At 34.2% G+C, this 10,986-nt stretch overlaps 1 protein-coding gene and 1 pseudogene across 1 annotated transcript; both read right to left on the reverse strand.

Moving 5' to 3' along the window:
* Positions 1-1,177: 1,177 nt before the first annotated feature.
* LOC120117107 (ATPase family AAA domain-containing protein 1-A-like) lies at positions 1,178-2,615 on the reverse strand. Its single transcript, XM_039137443.1, has 4 exons — positions 2,456-2,615; positions 2,285-2,301; positions 1,694-1,972; positions 1,178-1,425 (listed from the first exon to the last, which is right to left on the reverse strand). The coding sequence occupies exons 1-4, from the start codon at positions 2,508-2,510 to the stop codon at positions 1,204-1,206; spliced, it is 573 nt and encodes a 190-aa protein (XP_038993374.1). The 5' UTR covers positions 2,511-2,615; the 3' UTR covers positions 1,178-1,203.
* A 1,145-nt stretch (positions 2,616-3,760) lies between these two features.
* Positions 3,761-7,502, reverse strand: LOC120117344 (annotated as a pseudogene).
* Between the last annotated feature and the right edge of the window lie 3,484 nt (positions 7,503-10,986).

A 10,986-nucleotide genomic window follows, 5' to 3' on the forward strand; every position in this document is an offset into this window, starting at 1 on the left:
AATAGTTTCTGAAAGCAAAGATTGAGATCGGATACCACATGAGGGTGGGTGTCCGGAACTACCAAGTTCGTCGTCAGCATCACGTGGTCTGAGTCGACTCGAGTATAATTTGGGCAAGCATTTCCAAACCTCAACAGTCCAACATATTTCCAATATGGGCCTTACCTTATCTTCAAAGTTAAAAGGTTTAGGCCTTAGGAGTCCAAAACAAGCGGTTTTCTTGTTTTATTATTTTGATTATGAATTAATCATGAAAGGATAAAATGTCCCTTCAATTATCGAGAGTTACTTTATTAAGTCTCTCGATTATTAAAAGTTATAAAATGATCATTTTATCATTTATTATGTTCTAAACATGTCCTTTCCGTTAAAAAAATAATGATTGTTTGAGCTGAACATTAATATGCTAATTAAGATATGATAGTCGTTTGAGATTATGAGATCAGATTTTATTATATCTCAGACAGCAAGTTAAAATCTAACTCAGACTACCGTCAATTTTTTAATGAAAAATGATGAATCTAGAGCATAAGGAATAGTCGAGGAATCCTACCAAACAACTCTTATAATCATGAGACAATTTTATAACTTTTAATAATTAAATGACTCAATAAAACAATATTCTATAATCAACGGATTATTAATGTACTTTACCTTTTTTCAATCAAACTTTCATACCATCAAGTGAGCAAAGTGATACGAGAGAACATTATTTTCTTTAGAGGTCTTGAGTTCGAACAAATGCGCAATGTGCGTACATTAACAATTAATTAAGAAAATTATGAATAGTTAATACCTTGTAATCACCCAGATTATTAAAAAAAATTCTTTAGACTTCACATATTTACATGAATCTTTTGAAATCTTTGCATTTTGCATTCGAAAATAAAAGGTTTACCTTTATTATTACATATGATCATAGAGATCTCAATAACTAGACCACTCTCAACACGTGATCCACCAGATAACATCCCAATTAAGCTTGGGGTAATTTATAAATAACACACAAATAAAAGATTTCACTTGCTAACTTCCACAAGCACCCTTGAATTTGCTGAGCTTCTAATATTCTGGGGAAAAGAATTTGCTGCATCCAAAACCCAATTGGAATGCCTAAACTTAATGACTAAAAACCGCTTCAAAATTGCCTTCACAGGCTCGAACACGATAGCGTGGCAGCATCCAAGAACATAACTGAAAATTTCAGGTATCCTGGGAATCCGATTGAAGGTTAACAATTTGAGAAACTACAAGCTTGGAGAGTTCATTAATTGCATCTTGAACCTGATAATCATTTGATTCACTTTGCCTTGACCATCCAGATAATTGTGAACTTAATCTGCTATATTCATTTGCAGCAACCCCCGTCTTCCTTGATGTGGCGATAACTTTCTCCAAATCATTCTGTGATAATGGTCTTGGAGCCTGAAAAACAAACAATGGAAGATGAATAAAAACCTTGATATGAATGATAATGTACCTTAAAAAAATGCTAGATCTAAAATTCCCAAGTTCTCATCAATTCTACTTGCAAATTGCTTTATGTATAACAAACATGATCTTCCTAGAATCTCTCATTCCAACTATAATCATGCACTTGACCAAGAAAAAGTTAGATTCGGTCTCTCATTTCACAATAGAATTTTAAGATGATGTATGAGAATTTATACATATATACTCAAAATATACTTACTCCAGATGGTTTTCCTTTCTTCGCCTTATCTAGTATGTCTCTGATAGGAAAGTAGGCTGCTTTCTTGCAGAGTTCAAGAAGATCTGAACCTGTGTAACCTTCACACAAACTGGCTACGTAGTCAAAGTCAATGCTTGGTTCAACCCTCTCACCCTTCAAAATTACCTTCAAAATCTCAGCCCTCTCCCTGCGGTCAGGTACACCAATCTCGAAAGCCTGAGGGAGACGTCTGAGTATTGCTTCATCTAGTTCTGATGGACGATTTGTTGCAGCAAGAACCAGGGCCGTGGAAGGGTTTTCGGGGCCTGTACAAATTCGTATAAAGGAGCCCCTATTTTCTAGATATATTCGATTTCGGGGCAATAATAGTGGCGTTTTCTTGACAAACGCCGCAATAAATCCATCTATAATGGCGTTTTATCAATAAAGCCGCAATAATAGTGACGTTTTTTTAAAAGAACGTCGTAATAGGTCAATCTATAGTGGCGTTTATTGGTAAAACACCACTATATATTTTTTTTTGGGGTCCTTTTTTGGGGGGCCCTGCGCGGTCACGCAGTTTGCGCCCCCAGCCACGACCCTGGCAAGAACCATAACTCGTGCATTCTCTGCACAATATTATATAATTATAAGTTTTAAATTTAATAACAATACCTATAACATTCTTCAGGGAGCTCTTCGTCAAAAAACAAATAGAATACAGAAATTTATTGGAGAATTGATGGTATTATATAAAAGCCTTTTAGATAGAAAAATACTCACGGTCAGTGGTATATCCATCCCATAAAGCCATAAACTCAGTCTTCATGTTTGTCATTGCTTCATGATCTGTATTTCGTCGCTGGCCCAAGAAACTGTCGACCTCATCAATAAATATAATAGCAGGCTGGAGTTTATAGGCCAAGCTAAATATGGCAGCCACTGCAAATATACAAGAGTAAGGGGTTGTTTGTTTGCCTCTTAATGGAACGATTCAGCGCTGAATGTTGAACCGTTCAATCTTCAGCGCGTTTGTTTCGCACCTCTGAATGATACAGTGCTGACTGATTCAACAAAACAGTGTTGAATGATTCAACACAGAAATACATTATGAATGATTCAGAGTCATTATCAAACAACATGTCACATTCAGAGCTAATTCATACAGAGCCTCTAGCATTTGAATCATTCAGCGCTTAATCATTATGAAATAAACAAACAACCCCTAAATAAACAATTCAATCTGAGACATATAAAATAAACAAACTTGCATAGGTATTACAGCCATTAGAAAATGTATAAAATGTAGTTGTGATTAAAGAAAACATTTTGGGCCTCAGTCAAAAAGAGATGGTACAAAAACACTTAGCATGACCTTAGGATCAAAAGTTAAACTTCTATCAATTTGATCTTAATTTTTTTAATTTGTACATATCACTATTCGATCGGAAAGTTTCTTATAATTTTAATTCTTTTAATTTAATATCCAATTAATCTTCATCTAATTAGAGGAAAAAAATAAGAGAGAATTAGGAGAATTAACCATCAAATTATAATAAATTGAACTTAAGACAGGAAATCTAATGATATATTTTATTAAAAAGTTATCTATTAATGAAAATGAAAATTTAAACTCAGATTATTGAGAAAAGAGAATGATTAAACATCAAGTCAAATCTAATACTAGGTTAAGATTAAAAAATATATATATAAACTTTAACTATTAAATAATTAATATAATTATATTTGATTTGAATACGATAATATATGATAAGTTAAAAATAATTATTATTTATCATTTCACAAAATATTATTAATATTTAAAATATATTATAAATAATTTTAATAAATATTAATAATTACTTACTTTAATATTAGTTACTAATTTTATTGTTATAAAATGGTATTAGTTTTTAATTCTATTTATTTAATATTAATGTATATGTTAATATATTTTTGAAAAATTATAATTATAAAAAAATTGAAAATATATTTATTATATTTTAATAATATAATATTTATATTTTATAATTACATATTTAATAAAATTCTTAATAAATATATTTTATTTAACTATCGATATTGATCTATTGATGACTATTTAGGATCAAATTTCACAGAGATCATTCCCAATCCAGTTGTTCCATTCGCAAACATCATAATCGATCTCCTGTTCTTGCTTAAAAGATCTAATATCTCTCACTAGACCAACATGTGAAAAAAATTATTAATTGTGATGAAAAAAATTATGGTGAGTGATCAAAAGGACGACTCAATCTTGTCATGAAGAGTTACCACCAAGTCATACGCATCGTTAAGGAGTTTCCATACATCAAGTTGCCCTGCCATACTGTTGCACTCCCTTAAAATCTCATCCATGCTGCTGTACTTCTCAATGATCCATTTCTCCTCTGTAACACTGAAGCGCAATTGCGTAAAGCAACAAATCATCTGTTGGTGGTGCCTTCTGCCTCATCTGCTCCATGCCGACTTCGAAATCCCGGCTCTAATGGCTGCCTGATCTGCCCACATTACCTCCCAAAGGCACACAGTCTGTTCAAATGTCAATTCCCTCCTAAAAAGGACCACCACCATCCTGTAAACAAAAAAGCAATCCTTGCCTGCATCTTCTCCAAATGCCTGTAAAGCTGAGAGTCCTTGCATTTGATTATCTTGGAAAACAATATCGAGTTGCTTCTGATTCCCACCTCATCGAGCCTAAAATTATGTCGAGCTTTCTCATGAAACCTACGAAAACCGGAAAGCCTCGTAATCCTCGGGGATAACTGAAATTATTGGAGAGAAAGGAGATCACTCATGCCCTGGCAGTAGCCGATTTTGAGTCGTAAAATGCGTAAGCTTCAAGGTAGCAACCAAACGTGCAGCGTGGAAAATTCTGCAGGGCTCTAGGTGATCATAATCCTTTAACCCAACAGCCTCAGCAGCATGGCGTGCCCTTCTCTGGCACTGAAGCTTGAGAAGGAGAGTATGGCATCCAGTCAGCATTGGCACGAACGGCGTCTAGACGAATGATTCGCTGCCAGGTGGAAAAATCTTCAGTTGCACGTAGCTTTGATATCCCTCAGTGCTAGAGAGAGGAACATTCCTTCCCGAAGCAATGTCAGGGTCATTTCCCTCTCATACGAAGAGTGAGAACCCTCAGTCACTTCAGGGTCTTGAATAGTCGGAGTCTGATGAGTCACTGTTCAGTGCTGACACATATCATTGTATTCTTGTTGAACTATCATCTCCTTCCAACAATGTACTCGATGGTTCATCAGAGAACTCAGCAACCGGGTTCCTCTCTATCATCCGAAGAGTGAGAACCCTCAGTCACTTCAGGGTCTTCTGAATAGTCGGAGTCTGATGAGTCACTGTTCAGTGCTGACACATTATCATTTGTCATTCTTGTTGAACTATCATCTCCTTCCAACAATGTACTCGATGGTTCATCAGAGAACTCAGCAACCGGGTTCCTTTCCCCACTAGAGAGAGATTCTCTGGCACTAACAGCATCTTCAGAGCTAGACGTGTCTGTCTCCTGAATAAGACTTCCACCGTCTCCATTTTGACAAGTTCCACCAGTTTCAGATAACTTAAAACTCTCACTGCCATGTCTTAGGATCCGTCGACACTTTCTGCGGAGTTTTTCATACTCTTTTCTGCATCAAAAGGTTGACAAAGGGTGAAGAAACAAACCAAAGAGGATACTCTTGGTAGCATTTGACTGGTATAGCTACAAGGAATAACAAAGTAAAAAATACAGGAAGAAAAAGGAAAGTTAACCTTTTCTGAATTCTAACAGCATCTCTTTCTTCTTTGGAACTGTTTAACTCATAGCTGTTACGGAGAAAAGAACAAAACAAATGTCATGATATGAGATTGAAAACTCATGGCTGAGAGGAGGTTAAGATGCTACCCCAGACAAAAACTATTCTACAAAAAATAGAAACTTCCTGTGATGTCAGCTTGAGGGAGTAAAGAACAGCAATTGAAGCAGTACAACAAGGGTAACAGAGGTTCCGCGTACTTACACTCCAAGGAGGGCCAGACCTCTGCCCTAATACTAGGATCAACACCCTGCATCAATGGTGTACAAGATTAAGCCTTTCAACCAACATATAGAAGAGAAAATCAATTGGTTAGTTGTAGCAGTAACTCACTCTACAACGAACTTCCTTCAAGAACTTGACTCCACCATCCTGGAGTCGACCATCAGGTGTAAACAAACTTCTCCATTGTTGAGGCGAGAGGGCATGTTTCTTTCTACGGCGGACCAGGGTGATCTGAGACGACCACTGGAAAGGTCAAATTACAAATAGAACATGAGAAATTAATAATAATATGGCAAGAATATGTGATTAAAAATAACATAAGTAAACAAAATTATAACGTCAAGGGAAACAATTTATTGATAATAGAACTCTTATCTGAGTTTCACATAATGAGGTTCATGGAAATAAAAATCATCACTAAATTTGCTAGAAAGTGTGATTTGAGAGCTATTTCAAAACCATCATGATACCAAGAGGTTGTCTCCTTTTCCCTCATCATGCGTTACACCAGATACCACTCTCATGAGCAAAGAATACTGGACTGCACCAAATGAGGATCCATCAGAAGGAAAAGATTTACATTTCAATTCTATTTTGCTTGGGACGGTAAAAAGAAAGTTGTAAGTCATGATTGACTCTTGATCTCCCTCTAATTTGCCAATTTTATCCAGCTGCTGATTGGGAAAAAAACGGAGAGAAATTATCTGATTTTACGTCATAAAATAGAGTTTCTTTTTTTTTCTTTCAAAATATATCTGTTTCATTTGATTGTGAGTGTGTTAATATTCAATTATTGCAACATTAAAGTCACAGATTGAAGCAATCTAAAGGCAGTCTTTGTAGTCTATAAAAGAAAATAATGCAAAAAATTGTAATAATAAAAGTTTCCAAGTCGCATTAACACAGATTAAATAATAATAACAGTAATAATAAATGAAGCAAAGAAAACATTAGAATTTGAAATTAACAAGCACCAAATGAAGCAATAATGACTGAAAGTACTAAGAAAGAAGCTTAAAACCTAATTAGCCAAAAAGAAGTTTGAAGGGAAATAGTAAGAATCTAAATGAAGAAAAAAAAGGAAGCAGAGCAAATTAGGAAACAGGTAGTTTCGAGCTTAAACAAAGGAGATCGGGATCTGAATCGAAAATCTAACAAGAGTAATGAAACCAACAAGTGTTCGAGGGGAAGGGGGAGAATAAAGACCAGGACTCACCGATCAGAGGAAGAACAAGAAACTAGTGAAGAAGTAACAACGAATAGAACCGAACGCGAATGAATCCACGAAGATGACGATGACGAGGAGGGTGATGGTGAAATCGGAGATGAAGACGAAGTCTGACTTCGCCTAAGAGCTCTCATCTTTTCGAATTTGATTCATCGTTACTATACCGTTACTAGGGTTTTCGGAAATTATTTTTACCGTTAAGCATTGAATGATGGATCGGTTTCTTTCTTTTATAAAAATTTCATTTTACCTAGTAGTCGAGAAGAAAACGGCAGCAAACACAGCGAGGCCCGCAACAGCGGTGACGGCGACGGCAGTTTTTGAGGGCGGCACCGATAGAGTCGACCAAAATCCGCCGCCGCCGCCGAAGTGGTTGATTCCGGTGGGGCTGTTGTTGGCTGGGGGGAACATCGAAGTTTTGAGATGGCCGACCTACCCCTTCTCGTGCTTCCTTATCTTTTTAGCTTTGTTGACTGAGTGCCCCTTATGGTGCTTGGGCTGTAATCAGTCTATTTCATTTGTCTCTCTCTACACTCCAACTCTATAACTTTTCACTCACACAGAGATTTCAGAATGAATCCACTAGGTTTAAATATCAATTCAATAAAAATATTAAAATAATTTATGAAACTAAATTTATTATTTCAATTTATATTTTATAATCTAAAATATTTGATTTTTTTCCAAAATTTCCTTACTTAAAATATAATTTTATACAAAAATGTATCATTATTATAGTGATATGAAGCATGTAATTTAACTGTAAATTTTTTTAAAAAAAATCAACTTAGTCTTGTAATCTTAATTTTCTTTCAGATTAATATTTATGGTGAAAAAAATTGTAACCAAATCAAAGTCATCAATAATTGCCATCGACTAAGAATATCGACAATAACTAATAAAGACTTTGGCCTAATTTTTTTTCACGTAAAATAATTTCAACCATCTAATTTCTTATTAACCATTAAATTATGAGTAAAAGTTCTTTAAATATCAATTTTTAAAAATGAATCTAAATCATGTCACTTCAATGACTAATATGATGTTCGATATTAAATTGAACTATTTTAATCGAGAATCAAGTATTACAAACACTATTTTATAACAACTCACTATCATCATTATCATGAAATATCATAAGATATAAGGATTCTCTATGCACCAATGTTTTTGACAAATTGTGCCATTCATTAGTCGAAGTTCATCTTCTTTTTCTTTGTGAAGAGTCTATTCTCGTCGCCTTTAAATCGGCACTAACACGGATATGTATAGCTCAACCCATCACCTATTAAGAGTTGTAGCTATAGCATTCCCTTAAAGCACATCTTTTGGTTGAGGGCTTTACACATAAGAATATATCAATTATAATGAGAAATTATCTTCATTTGCATCAAAAGTTCTTTTTTTTTAGGAATTTAACGACTTTAACAGCATAATCTGATCTTGAATTGTATAAAATAGATGTTAAGATTGTGTTTCTCAATATGAACATTGATAAGACGATTTATATGATATAATAAAAAATTTATACATGATGATACAAAGTTAATGATATCATATTAATGAAATCCATCTATAAGCGTAAACATGGCTCTCATCAAATGGTATTTCAATTTACCATGAATTTCTCGTTTTGATTTTGAGATTAATTTGATTGATGGTAAATATCAAAAGTTTAGAGGGAGTAACCAAGTGATACAGTTGTTGCTAAGAGACAAATTTAGGCCTGTAAACGTTCATGTTCGTTCATTTAATAAATAAGCGAACATAAACGACACGAACATAAACGAACAAATTTTTTTTGTTCATGTTAGTCATTAAGAATATAGCTGTTCATGTTCGTTCATTTAATAAATACACGAACAAACGAACACGAACATAATGAACACGAACATAAACGTTAGAGACCCTACCTTCCATTGTTCTTTCATGAAAAATAGTCGACAATGCAATCAACAAATCTACAGTGATAATAACGTAAGAGCTGATTAACAGTGATGAATGATTGAAGATATCAAATATTTCGATCAATCTTCTTGAAATACAAATAACTTCAATAATATTCGTAACATATTCAACTTGCATTCATGATCAGTCGTTAATTCATCATCCATCCTGAGCAAAATCAAACAAATAAAATTATATTAAATTAAAGGAGTTATAACAAAAGATGAAAATATACTAAATTAACGAAGTTATACCAATTCATTCATCCTTATTTTCAAGGAAGCTCAACGTGTATGATATCTTCGTTTTGCTACAACAAATCAAAAAACCAAAAATATATTAGTCATTGTAAAACCAAATTCAATAAAACTTAAAACATAAAAATACCTTGTTTTTATTTTTCTCCAACCCATAGTATTGACGATACCAATCAGCTCCACAAACAAGCATATCTACCATCTTAGTTCCTAAAGAGGATCGATGTGGATCAATAACCCTCCCACCAGCACTGAAAGCAGATTCAAAGCAACAGTAGTGACCGGAATTGCCAATATGTTAGCAGCCATTTTTGACAAAATGTTAAATTTAAGATTGTTCTCCTTCCACCATCCCAAGGCATCAAAATATACACCAGACTCACCAATTAAAACTCTTCCTCCAAATAAGTGTCCAATTCTGACTTGACAAATGTAAAAGTATCGACACTTCTAATATGTTGGTCATATTTAGCTGTGCCAGTTTTAATACCTTTACCAAACTGACTGAATAAGGAGCTAACACTACTCTTAGAAGTACCACCAATACTAACACTTTGACTCCCATCAGTAGATGAAACAACATTTGCTGCTTTATGAGCCTCAACATATTCTTGGTACAACTCATATAAATACATCGAACTATTTGCATTTCTCTCGAAGCCTCATCATTTGAATAAATAGTATGGAAAGAAAACTCAAGCAATTTCATTTTATACCTGATAAAGAGAATGACATCAATTAGAACTCAAATAAATTCATTAAAATAAAATTCAAACAACTTAAATTTATACATGGGATTTAAAATGGCACTAATGAAATTAACAAGTTACAAGTACCCCAATACTTGTCAAATTTTTTCTTCATCTTCATAGCCATGGCTACCATGTAATCACTTCCTCCTAAAACTACTGCATCCAATGCTTCTTTTATCCAAACAATTCGCTAAGAAATAAATTGGATGTAGGATATTCGGAACCTAATATTAAAATAATAATTAGTAGTAAATTCTTTGTATTAAAAATTAATAAAAAGAAATCAAGTTATACCTGAAATGATTTTTGTAGCTTCATTGAAAAGTGCCAAGAATGAGCAAACCTCTTCAACTTTTTCCAGTCTTCCTCGCTCAGTAAAGTATTGTATGTAGACTCTCGATCGGCATAATTCACAAACACTTCTTTGAACTCTAAAGCAGTAGACAACATAGCATATGTAGCATTCCACTGGAACTAACATCTAAAATCAAGTGCTTTTTTGGCATTGAAAGTTGTTTGGCGAGTTCACTAAAAATAGGCAATCGACCCGGAGAGGCATTGACATGTTTCACACTCTCACGAACATTATGAATTATGTCTTCAATTTCTCCAAGACCATCCTGAACTAACAAATTAAGAATATGTGCACAACACCGTACATGAAATAATTTTCAACCGACATCAAGTTTCTTCTGAAGATTCAAATTTCCATCAATTTTCTAGCCACCGCATCATTAGTCTTAGCATTGTCCACTGTCAAAGTCACCACCTTTGTCTCAATGTTCCACTCCTTTAGACACTTAAAAAGTGAATCATAGATACATACTCCAGAATACGGTGGAGGCACGTCAACAAACTTAATATGCGTTTGTGAAGCTTGAAATCAGAATCTACAAAATGGCATGTAACTACCATGTAATGGATGTTTTGATTCGATGTCCACATATCTATAGTGATGCTCACACGCTTGACAGAATCCAACAATTTTTGAACTCTTTTCTTTCCAATCTCATAACTGGAAATACAATCTTGTTTAACAGAAGCACGTGAGATCTTGTTAAATCCTGGATTTGCT

The sequence above is a fragment of the Hibiscus syriacus genome, unplaced genomic scaffold (genome assembly GCF_006381635.1).
Source record: "Hibiscus syriacus cultivar Baekdansim isolate YM2019G1 unplaced genomic scaffold, ASM638163v2 tig00110319_pilon, whole genome shotgun sequence".
Taxonomy (NCBI): Eukaryota; Viridiplantae; Streptophyta; class Magnoliopsida; order Malvales; family Malvaceae; genus Hibiscus; species Hibiscus syriacus.

Excerpts from the sequence above, each read along its gene's own strand:
- LOC120117107 (XM_039137443.1), bottom strand. The coding sequence starts at position 2,510 with ATGACAAACATGAAGACTGAGTTTATGGCTTTATGGGATGGATATACC. Across the intron at positions 1,426-1,693 it reads AGAAAGGAAAACCATCTGGA|GCTCCAAGACCATTATCACA; the intron begins GTAAGTATATTT and ends TTTGTTTTTCAG.